Raw genomic sequence first — 12,188 nt, 5'->3', positions numbered from 1 at the left:
TAATAATAATTATTAATTTTTTTTGAGACAGCATCTTGCTCTGTCGCCCAGGCTGGAGTGCAGTGGCATGATCTTGGCTCACTGCAACCTCTGCCTCCCGGGTTCAAGCAATTATCTTGCCTCAGCCTTCCGAGTAGCTGGGACTACAGGCGGCCACCACCATGCCTGGCTAATTTTTGTATTTGTAGTAGAGACAGGGTTTCACCATATTGGCCAGGCTGGTCTCGAACTCCTGACCTTGTGATCCACCTGCCTCGGCCTCCCAAAGTGCTAGGATTACGGGCATGAGCTACTGTGCCCGGCCCTCAATAAATAATTATATTATTGTTTAATATTTGCTTTGTGTTAAATCTCCCTCTTGTTTGCTCCTCTTTCCCCAAAACAGTGTCAGATGCATAGTTGGCATGCAATAAATATTTGCTGAAAGAATGACTGAAGCGGGTCCATTGAATTTAGCAATAAGCAGTTACTGTTGCTGTTGACCTCGGTGCGACAGTTTCAGAGAAATGGTGGGGGTGGAAGCCAGATTGCAGTGCATTATGCAGAAAGTGGGAAGTGAGGAAATGAGGGCAGTGATGTGTAGACAACTTTTTTCTTTTTTTTTTTTTTTTGAGTCGGAGTTTTGCTCTTATTGCCCAGGCTGGAGTGCAATAGCAAGATCTCAGCTCACTGCAACCTCTGCCTCCCAGGTTCAAGCCATTCTCCTGCCTCAGCCTCCCCAGTAGCCGGGATTACAGGCATGCACCACCATGCCTGGCTAATTTTGTATTTTTAGTAGAGATGGGGTTTCTCCATGTTGGTCATGGCTGGTCTCAAACTCCCGACCTCAGGTGATCCGCCCACCTTGGCCCCCCAAAGTACTGGGATTACAGGTGTGAGCCACCACGCCCGGCCTCTTTTATTTATTTATTTATTTTTGAGACAGAGTCTCGCTCTGTCGCCCAGGCTGGAGTGCAGTGGCGAGATTACTGCAACCTCCACCTCCTGGGTTCAAGTGATTCTTTCTGCAATCTCAGCTTCCTGAGTAGCTGGGACTACAGGCGCGCACCACCTTACCTGGCTAATTTTTGTAGTTTTAGTAGAGGTGGGGTTTTACCATGTTGGCCAGGCTGGTCTCAAACTCCTGACCTCAAATGATCCACCCACCTCGGCCTCCCAAGACAACTTTTTCATACGTGTGGCTGTGAAGGGGAGAAACAAGTGTGGTAGCTAGAGGAGAAAATGGGATCCAGAGGTTTGGTTTTTTTAAAATTAGATTTAACATGTAGAACACTTCAGGAGTTTGCATGTCATCCTTGCGCAGGGGCCATGCTAACCTTCCTGTCTCAGTCCAATTTTAATGTATGTGCTGCTGAAGCAAGAGTACCAGAGGTTTTTTTGATGGCAGTGACTTGAACTTACTTAAATGATAATGAGGAACCAGTGAGGGAGAGGGGTGCTGTAAAGATAACTAAAAGTGCACTTCTTCTAAGAAGTAAGATGGAATGGGATCCAGAACAGGCGTGTCATACTGAGTAGCCCAGCCTGTGTTCAGTGGACACTGGGGAGTCTAACCTGGAGCTGAGATAGCTTGCAGTGTGGATGAGCCAGCTACGAGTACAGTAGATAGGGAAAAGAAGCCAAAGATCTGAAGTAGGGCTGGGGTGAAGGACAGGGGGGAAGGACTAGAGAGACATTTGGAAAGTGAAACCAGGTGGATATGAGAGGAGAGAGTAGAGGGTCTTGATTTTTGGGTCTTTCATGCTTAACCCAGAGCAGGTACTAAAGTAAGTGTTAACTGAATGTCTTTGAGTTTCCCAAGACTGGAGAAAGCAGGGCAAGCTCTGGAGGGTGTGGCAATAACAAGTTATCTTGAATATCCTCATAGTGGAAAGTCCTGATCTTGTTTGAATTTTGGAAATAGAAGTCATTTAGAGCCAAGAGATTGAATTGTTGAGTAAGTGGGTGGTCAGGTTAGAGACTATTGCTTTTGGGTTAAAAAGTAAAAACAAGAAACAAGGTGTGGCTCTAAAATAATGGGATTTGCTGGAGGTGGGGCATGCAGCTCATAAACTGACCCTGAAAGCTCTTACATGTAAGAGTTCCAAAAATATTTCTAAAACTTGGAAGATTCGTTTGGATGTTTGTGTTCATTAAAATCTCTCACTAATTCATTTCTTGCCTGCTGTCTGTAACCCAACCTGGGATTGGTTTGAATGAGTCTCTCAGACTTTCTACCTTGGAGTTTGTGAGAGTGATGGCATACTTTCTGACCACTGCCACCCAAAAACCAAAAAGGCCCCTCTTGACAAGGAGTCTGAGGATTTTAGACCCAGGAAGAATGAGTGATGGGCATATATTTATCCCATTACTGAGGCATGAAAAGAGAGGAATGGGTAGGTTGAGGTGGTATTTTAAGGCCTCTTGCCAGCTTGTTTAACTCTTCTCTGGGGAACAAGGAGGACAACTGTATACATTGGCCGCTCCAGAATGATGTTGAGCAGTCTTGAAGTGCCGGGAGCTGTGCTTTGTCTATTCATGGCCCCTGTGCCTGTGAAACAGGGTTCGGTGACTGTCACTGTGCCTGTGGCAGTCTGGAGTTACCCAGAGAGAACAAAGCTGCATACACAGAGCACACAAGGGAGTCTTGTAACAACCTTGTCCTGCTTTCTAGGGCTGAGTCAGGTACCACAGCTTGATCTCAGCTGTCCTCTTTATTTCAAGAAGTTGTCATCTGAGCCATACCAGGAGTTTTGTATTTTGTTTGGGGCCTCTCTTTTTTGAAGGTACATGGACCGACTGTGCTTTTGTCTATGCTGGTCTCTCAACTCGCACAACCCTTCACCCTCCTTTCTCAGCCAGTGGTAGGTAAGTCTTCCCTAGCTTGCAAGGCTCAGCTCAAGTGTCAGCTTCCTCTACAAAGACTTTCCTGGTTCCCCTCATTGGAGTGAACAAGAGTTGACACGGTAGAATGGAAAGAACAGAAGCTTTAGAATGAGCCAGACCTGAGTTTGAATGCTAGATCTACCACTTAGCCAGTCAACCCTGCCCTCCGCCACAAGTTTTAATTTTCATATCCATTAAGTGAATATAATAATACCTGTCTCACAGGATTATTTTGAGAATTAAATGAGGTTAGGTCTATGAAAGCACCTAGCAGAGTTCTTGACATATATGAAGCATTCATTAAATGTTCTTTCCCTTTTATACCCATTACTTTTCTTTTTCTGAACTAAAATAGTATTTTGATTCTATCTCTGAAATAACATCCAAGTGAAAAATGAACAGTATGAAAGAGCAGTTCTTTTCCAGGGGATTTCCTTCTTAAGGAGCAGAGATTATATAATCTAACAGCCTCCAACGTACAAAGAGCTTTGTATCTAAGAGAACAGGGGTCTCCAGCCCCTGGACCGCCAACTGGTACTGGTTTGTGGCCTGTTGGGAACCAGGCTGCACAGCAGGAGGTGAGCGGCGGGCCAGTGAGCATTGCTGCCTGAGCTCCGCCTCCTGTCAGATCAGTGGTGGCATTAGATTCTCATAGGAGTGTGAACCCTATTGTGAACTGAACATGCAAGGGATCTGGGTTGCATGCTCTGTATGAGAATCTCACTAATGGCTGATGATCTGAGTTGGAACAATTTGATACCAAAATCATCTCCCGTGTCCCCCAACCCCCAGCCTCGGGTCCGTGAAAAAATTATCTTCCATGAGACTGGCGCCTGGTGCCAAAAAGGTTGGGGACTGCTGATCTAGAGGACCAATGATGTTGGTTGAATAAATGAGCCCTGGGACTAGGTGATGGAAAAATCTGAAAAAACAGGGCTTTTGAGGTATAGGAAAAGGCAATAACGTGTTTAACCCAGAGAGGAGAAGTTTCTGGCTGTTGGCTGGGAATAGTCATAGGAAGGGCTGACACTGAAAAGAAGGAGATTGTGTTTGTTTCTTCTCAGAGCTATAAGCAAAGGCTGAAAGTTCTAGAAAAAGGCAAGTTTTGTTTCTGTAGAAAAAAGGATAATCAGAACCATTTTTAGAAAATGGAGTGAGACTACTTTTGAGGTCATGAGTTCCTTGTCCCTGGAGAGATGAGCAGAGGTTGGACAAGTGCTTACCAGAGATCTTGTGGAGGCAGAAACTGTGCATCTAGCAGAGCATTGGCCTAACCCTTTCAAATTAGATGCTATTAATTCAAATGAGATGCTCTTATTCTACATGGTAGGAACCCTGTCCCTTTGCCTCCTGCTGCTTTGGGCCTCTCAACCTCTTGGTTTTGTGTGCAGGTGAAGATGTCTGGAGGTGTCCAGGCTGTGGGGACCACATTGCTCCAAGCCAGATATGGTACAGGACTGTCAACGAAACCTGGCACGGCTCTTGCTTCCGGTAGGTGGGCGTATCTTCCTGTCTTTACCAGTGTACTATGGGCCAACCACTATTTCGTGTTCTGGTGGAAAACAGAGAAGCAAGCTTCTGAGTTGAGAATCTCAATCTTAGGGTGGGGAAAGGAATGTACCAAGGAAGAGCTCATGACCAAACCTCAAGTGTGGCCCCCCTGAACCCAGGTTAAATTGGAAGAGCCACAAATGGGCCAGCTGGAGGCAGGGTGGGGGGATGAGAGCAGCCCTTTCCAGGGTTGTCCCATATCCTTCACTTTATGGGTGAGGAAACTGAGGCCCAGGAAGAGTAACTTTCCTGTGGCTGCACTACAGATTATGCAGGTACTTCAAGAGTTGTTTTTATTCTTATTTTATTTCATTTTATTTTATTAGAGGGAGTCTCACTGTTGCCCAGGCTGGAGTGCAGTGGTGCGATCTTGGCTCACTGCAGCCTCCGCCTCCTGGGTTCAAGTGATTCTTCTGCCTCAGCTTCCCAAGTAGCTGAGATTACAGGCGCCTGCCACCATGCCCAGCTAATTTTTGTATTTTAGTAGAGATGAGGTTTCAACATGTTGGTCAGCCTGGTCTTGAACTCCTGACCTCAAAATGGTCCACCCACTTCGGCCTCCCAAAGTGCTGGAATTACAGGCGTGAACCACTGCGCCCAGCCAAGAGTTGTTTTTAATGTGGTTGGCTGAGCCAGCTCTTCCTCACCACAGAATGCCTCCCTAGGTTCCTACTTTTTGTTACTAGCTTTATTATAGCTACATTATTGTTATTATTATTATTATTGAGACAGAATCTTGCTCTGTCGCCCAGGCTGGAGTGCAGTGGTGCGATCTCGGCTCATTGCAACCTCTGCCTCCTGAGTTCAAGCAATTCTCCTGCCTCAGCCCCCTGTGTGGGTGAGACTACAGGCACCTGCCACCACACCCAGCAAAGTTTTGTATTTTTAGTAGAGACAGGGTTTCACCTTGTTGGCCAGGCTGGTCTTGAACTCCTGGCCTCAGGTGAACCACCTACCTCGGCCTCCCAAAGTGCTGGGATTACAGGCATGAGCCACCGTGCCCTGCCTATAGCTACATTATTTTTGTAGGCAGCTCAGTTTCTTTAAAATTATACAGACTTCAAATCAGATTTGTTCCTGCTGTCTGAGGCTCAGTTTCCTCATCTGGAAAATGAATGGTAATAATCTTGTTGAGATTGAATGAAATAATACATGCAGTGTACCCAGTACATGGTAGATACCCAGTGAATGGTTATTCTTTCCTCCCATCAAATTGGAATCCTCAAGAGTGGGAACTTGTCTTTGTATTGTTCACAACGTAAAATAGTTGCAATTTGTTGGTGGAAAGAAGAGCGGTCCACTCCAGAGGCTGAATGGGCATGCCTGGCCCCCAAGGTCTGAAGTGGTGGGGCTGTGCTTATATCACATGAGCACAGATATAAGATAGACTTATATCTGAGATATAAGAGCACAGAGTGAGATAGACTAGACAGGCACCTTGTGTTGTAGATTCCAACTCCCGCACATAGCTCTTGTTGTAAAGCATCCCTGTGCTTATACCAAGTAATTGAGTTGACCTTTCAACACTTGCCTTTTCCCTGGGAACCATGTACGGGATTGGCCTGGAGACATCTGGCCTCTGGAAGAGTTGGAGAGGAACCAGCATTATTATCCTTTCCTTTCAGCTATGACTCAGAGCTCTCAAGTCTTTTCTGTGGATCTTATTGCCTTGGTTCTTGCCCCTTTTACTCCCAGGGAAGTTGGTTCTGTCTTTTCTGTTCCATTTAGTATGATAGGAGCAGAGAGTGTCAGAGCTGTAAGGGACCTTATAGTTAAAGCCTTTGACTGGCCCTTTCATTTTATAGCTGAGACTAATAAGTAACATCAAAGCCCAATGAATTCACAGATTGGGTCTTGCCTTGGCATGTAACCCATATGTTCATATATGTTTTTGCTGTTTTCCTATGTATATGAATATTTTCTATCCCAAATAAGTAGGACAGGGTAGAGCAAGTTAATCTTTGGAATTTCTGGATTCTTCTAGAGCTAAAAAACTTCAGAACTAGAAGAAACCACCTACTATATGGTGTAACCCATTTATATCATAGACGACAGGTCTGAAACCAAAAAGACTTGCTCAGGGTTGCCTAGGCCATGGATGACAAGAGCTGGTCTTAGAACTGAAGTCTTGGGTTATTTGTAGGTCTAGTCGGATGCTAGCTTGTTAGCTCTGTGCATGCGTGTGTGTGTGTGTGTGTGTGTGTGTGTGTGAGAGAGAGAGAGAGAGAGACAGAGACAGAAAGAAAGATAAACATGTACACAGACACATAAAGAGGAAGTCAGATATGTTAGCATGGTAAATAAGAGTACAGGCAGGCCAGGCGTGGTGGCTCATGCCTGTAATCCCAGCACTTTGGGAGGCCAAGGCAGGTGGAGCACCTGAGGTCAGGAGTTCGAGACCAGCCTGACCAACATGTGAAACCCCATCTCTACTAAATACAGAAAAAATCAGCTTGGCATGGTGGTAATCCCAGCTACTTGGGAAGCCGAGGCAGGAGAATCGCTTGAATTCAGGAAGCGGAGGTTGCGGTGAGCCGAGATTGTGCCATTACACTCTAGCCTGGGCAACAAGAGGGAAACTCCGTCTCAAAAAAAAAAAAAAAAGCAACCAAGAGTACAGGCTATGGAATGAGACTATGGTTTTAAATCCTGACTTTGCAATTTATTAACTAGCCTTAAGTGACTTCCCTGAGCTTCAGGCACCAATCTGTAAAATGAGGATAAGAATATTACTCATGCCACGTGGTTGTTAGTGAGGATTAAATGTGATAACCTATACAAAGTGACTAGCATAGTATCTGACATATAGAAAACCCTTAATAGGGCCAGACATGGTGGCTTATGCCTGTAATCCTAACACTTTGGGAGGCCAAGGCAGAAGGATCGCTTAAGCCCAGGAGTTTGAGACCAGCCTGGCCAACATGGCAAAACTCCACCTCTACAAAAAACACAAAAATATTAGCCAGGCGTGATGGCACGTACCTTTAGTCCCAGCTACTTGGGAGGCTGAGGAGGGATGATTACCTGAGCCCAGGATATCAAGGCTGTAATGAGCCGTGATCATGCCACTGTACTCCAGCCTGGGGGACAAAGTGAGACCCCCGTCTCAAAACAAATGGAAAAAAAAAAAAAACCCTTAATAATCATTAACTGTCGCTTTATATTATGCTGTGAGTATGTGTCTATATACACCTACATGTATCCATTTCTCTTATTACATGTTCATTGGTTATCTGATGTGGAGCCCCAGGGATTAAGGGCAACTTTGAACTGCCCTGACACAATCAAGCCAAATATCATTCCCGTGGAGGAAACAGAGTATCTAGGTTCTGTCTCCTAGTTGCAGGTTTACCTTGAGGACAGAGACTCTAATCTAGCTGTACTGAAGGAGCACATCTCCTGACTTCTGAGCTTTCCCCTGGTAAATTCACACTGGATGGCATGGCACCCTCAGATAGAGCCTGGTAATTTGCCCTGAGAAGAGTGACTGTCTTTTGGATCTAATTTGACTTTTGCCCCAGTTGGAGGAAAATCTTCAGGTCTAGGAAGGATTGTATTTGTCTGACCCCAGAGATAACCTGGGTTTTGAGGAACAAGGGGCATCAACCTGAATGGTCTTGTAAGATCTCTTACACACCAGCTTACCAGTGTTTCTCTGATGAATTTAGAGTACCTGAGTAGTGCAGGCCTGCTGGGAGCAGGACTCTCCCTCTGTGCTACTCAGAGAAATTCATTCTTCATGGCCCCCTTCCAGCCTTGCTCTTACCCAACTGGGCTACAGTTACAATAAAGGAAGTGACTTTTCTTCTCCCCTTCCCCCAATACCTTTGTTTTCCTTGTCACGGGGTGGGGCTGGATATTGAATGGAGAAATTGCTGGGGTCCACCCTAAACTCCTCCCTTCATCTCCCCCTTACATTATCCCATTCTCCTGTCTGCAGCCACATCCATAATCCTATCTCTGTTAACCTTCTGACAGACCCTCAGGTGCCCAGGACAACAGGAAGCTGCTTAAAGCTGGAACCTGGGATTGTACAATGGAGGCCAGTGACAAAACTGAAAGTAGCTCTGTCAGTAATTGTGCTGGTGTGATTAGGTGGCTGGCCAGGATCTGTGGATCTCCTGGACACATGGCTGACCAGTCCTCCCAAGCCTTCCCAACAGGCCTCTTTATTTTTTTCCTTTTTTTCTTTTGTTTCTTTTTTTTTTTTTTTAGGCTAGCGAAGTGAAATTGTGGGAGTGGAAGAGGAACAAAGAAATCTGTAACTGGTAGTGATCAATTACTTGTAAACACCATTGTACTCAGACCAACCCAACAGGCCTTTTTTAAAACTCTGAGTACCTCTCTTTCCTTTCCTTGAGCAGTGCCATTAATGCTATATGTGGGGCAATCCTTTCTGACGTTCTCTGGACCTGGCTCTCTCTCCTTAGGGGAGGCCAGGAGAGTAGCCAGAGAGCATGTCATTTGTAGCTGAGGTTAAAGTGTGGAGCTGTGAATGGTGACCTAGCCTCTTGGCATGTTAGCAAACCAAAGGACCTTGACAGCTTTTCTGATGATTGTCCCTTCACCCTGATCAAAGGTGTTTGGCTTAGGAGGAGGGAAGAAAAGCTACCCCTATTAGTCTTGGTGGTCCCAGCCTCGGTCTGTATTGCTTGACCTGGTTCCTAACAGCATTATCAGAAGGAAAATCCACTGCTCTTAAGGCTCCTGGGAACTTTCAGGACCTCCTTTCTCAGGATCGCAAACACAAGACTATTTGAGCTTTCACTTTTGAGAAGTGTTTACTAATACCTGTACCCTGGAAAAGGGCTAATGCAGATAGAAGACTGTGGTCACTGCATCAGGCAACAGACTGTTTCCGCTAAATTTAGTGACTCCAGGAAGGCCAGTGAAGAAATAACATACGTAGCAACCAGAGACTGTGTTGTAATGTGCTGGCTGACAGCAGGGTACTTTCTGTGATGCTGAAAGCCACATTCATTTACTCTCCCTCATCCCCATCTAAGCAAGCCTGGTAGAGTCATAATTACAGTAATAGGTACCATTTATTGAGTACTCTGTGCCAGACAAGCAAGCCTGGTAGAGTCATAATTACAGTAATAGGTACCATTTATTGAGTACTCTGTGCCAGACACCCTCCTAAGCATATGACATGCATAGCACATTTAATCCTTACAATGACTCAATAAAATGTACTAGTCTTACCTACTTCAAGAATAGGGAAATGGAGGTTACTTGCTTAAAGTCACAGAGCTAACAGGTAGCATAGCTGGGATTTGAACTCAGGCATTCTTACTCCTTGCCTACAAGAGTCTTGGCATTCTTGAATACAAGCATATTTCTTAACCTCACTGAAGCTCAGTTACCTCTTCTATAATATGAGGTAAAAAGCCCTCACCCTGCCTGCTACACACTGGTAGTGTCAGATAACACTGAAGGGTATTAGTTCAAAGGCTTCATAGACTCTAAAATGTCAACAAAAGTGCTATTAACTTTCTTCTGGGTCTCAGGCTCCTGATGTAGAGTCAGTGGAGCAACCCTGCCATCTGCTGTTGTGCTGTTGATGTTGCTGCCACACTTACTAGCCTAAACCTTTGATTCTGGCTGTGGCCTTCTCCGGAAGGTGTTTACTCATTTGTCCAGTTTATGTTTTAGGAAATAGGCAGCCAGTAGATCATTAAGGCTGGCTATTGGACAGGGGGCTGGGGCCTGCGTGACAGAGGAAGGAAGGGCAGACATCTGGGTCTTCCTCTGCCCCCACAAGAGACTCCAGCCTGACCACAGAGTGGTACTCCTAGGATGTAGCAGCAGCATATGACCTTGAATGTGCCTTAATCCTGCTCTTTACTTTGGGAAGAGAGAACTAAGGACTCATAGACACTTCAAGCTGCAATAGAAGGCAGGGGTAGAAAAATGGAGAGAGGTGAGGCCAGAGATAGATAACTGATATTAATTAAACGTTGTATTAAGAACCACACTTAGATTATCTGATTCAGTCCTCAAAATAACCCTGCAACCCCCACCTTTTTTTGAGATAGGGTCTTGCTCTGTTGTCCAGGCTACAGTGCACTGGTATAATCATAGTTCACTGCAGCCTCAACCTCCTGAGCTCAAGCAATCCTCCCACCTCAGCCTTGCAAGCAGCTCGGACTACAGGCGTGCTACCACACCTTGCCAATTTTTTTTATTTTAAGTAGAGACAAGGTCTTATTAACACTATGTTGCCTAGGCTGATCTTGAACTCCTGAGCTCAAGTGATCCTCCTGCCTCAGCCTCCCAAAGTGCTGGGATTATGGGAGTAAGCCACTGTGCCTGGCCACTGCAACCCCCATTTTATACTAAAACAGGAAGACCCAGAAAGGTGGATTAACTTGTCCAGGGTCACACAGCTGATACTTGAACTCAGGTCTCCCTGGCTCCCAAGAGAGTCCGCTTTCCACTAGGACTCCCAGGAAAAAAAAAAACAGTAGACTTGGAGACAGAAAATCTGATTTGAGTCTTAGTTGAGCTAGGCTAACTGTGTAACTGTGGGCAAGTTCCTTAGCCCCCGTGAGCCTCAATTTCTTATCTGTAAAATGTCATAAAAGTAATCCATCTCATGGAGTAGTTGTGATGATCAAGGACTCTGAAAACGTTAGAATGGTTTAACATGAAGGATTAGCAGCAGCATATAGCAGCATTGTGCATCTTATATTAACTATCCAAATATATCAAGTGTCATTTGCTATATATAAAAGCCATCAAATAAGGCACTGTGGGGGATGTGGTTGGCATACTAGCCTGGCCTCTTAATTAATTCATTAATTAGCTTATTTATTTATTTATTTATTTTTTGAGACGGAGTCTTGCTCTGTCCCCAGGCTGGAGTGCAGTGGCATGATCTCAGCTCACTGCAAGCTCCGCCTCCCAGGTTCACACCATTTTCCTGCCTCAGCCTCCCGAGTAGCTGGGACTACAGGTGTCCGCCACCACGCTCGGCTAATTTTTTGTATTTTTAGTAGAGACGGGGTTTCACCGTGTTAGCCAGGATGGTCTCAATCTCCTGACCTCGTGATCCACCTGCCTCAGCCTCCCAAAGTGCTGGGATTACAGGCATGAGCCACTGCACCCAGCCTAATTAGTTTATTTATTTTTAAGACAGATCTTGCTCTATTGCCCAGGCTGGAATGCAGTGGCGTGATGATAGCTTACTACAGCCTCAATCTCCCAGGCTTAAACAATCCTCTTGAGTAGCGGACTACAGGTACACACTACCATGCCCAGCTAATTTTTTTTTTTTTTTTTTTTTTTTTGTAGAGACAGGGTCTTGCTCTGTTGCCCAGGCTGGTCTCAAACTCCAAAGTGTTGGGATTATAGGTATGAGCCACAGCGCCTGGCCTGGTCTCTTAACTGGTTCCCTAAGACAGCTGGAAATAGAGAATGTCATGGAGCATTCCTAACCATGGGCTCCAGCCTGGCTTCCATTCTGTTTCTGCCCTGAAACAACATTCCTTTAGTAATGTTCCAAATAACAGCCTCATCAGCCTGTCCACTGACCACTCTTCAGGCTTCATCTTATATGACCTCCCAAACTGCACTAAGGGTTGTATTAGAGAAAAGTGGATCGAGTTTGGAGTCAGGCTGCTTGGGCTTAAATGCCAGCTTCACTTACCAGCCACCTGACCATGAGTCAGCTGCTTAAACCACTCTTTGCCAGAGTTTCCTTGTCTGTGAAAAGGGAAATGGCTCTCACCTCAAAAAGTTGTTAAGCACATTAAATTCAATCATGTATT

The 12,188-nt window shown here is 45.4% G+C and overlaps 1 protein-coding gene and 1 non-coding gene across 6 annotated transcripts in view; one reads left to right on the top strand and one right to left on the bottom strand.

Moving 5' to 3' along the window:
* Positions 1-12,188, top strand: part of LIMK2 (LIM domain kinase 2) — a 69,014-nt gene that overhangs the window by 9,176 nt on the left and 47,650 nt on the right. For 4 of the 5 annotated variants that reach the window (XR_012418820.1, XM_065522252.2, XM_065522251.2 and 1 more), the window contains exon 2: positions 4,257-4,356. The exons of the other annotated variant lie outside the window; for it this stretch is intronic. Coding sequence is in view for 3 of the 4 variants with exons in the window: in XM_065522252.2 (XP_065378324.1) it covers positions 4,257-4,356 (100 nt within the window). In the remaining variant the exon portion in view is untranslated. The remainder of the gene's footprint in view (positions 1-4,256; positions 4,357-12,188) is intronic. 5 annotated transcript variants of the gene reach the window in all.
* Positions 1,259-1,366, bottom strand: LOC123567313 (U6 spliceosomal RNA). The gene has a single exon (XR_006690234.1). It is a non-coding gene; the product is annotated as a U6 spliceosomal RNA (small nuclear RNA).

The sequence above is a fragment of the Macaca fascicularis genome, chromosome 10 (genome assembly GCF_037993035.2).
Source record: "Macaca fascicularis isolate 582-1 chromosome 10, T2T-MFA8v1.1".
Taxonomy (NCBI): domain Eukaryota; kingdom Metazoa; phylum Chordata; class Mammalia; order Primates; family Cercopithecidae; genus Macaca; species Macaca fascicularis.
This window is presented reverse-complemented; position numbering and strand designations above follow the sequence as displayed.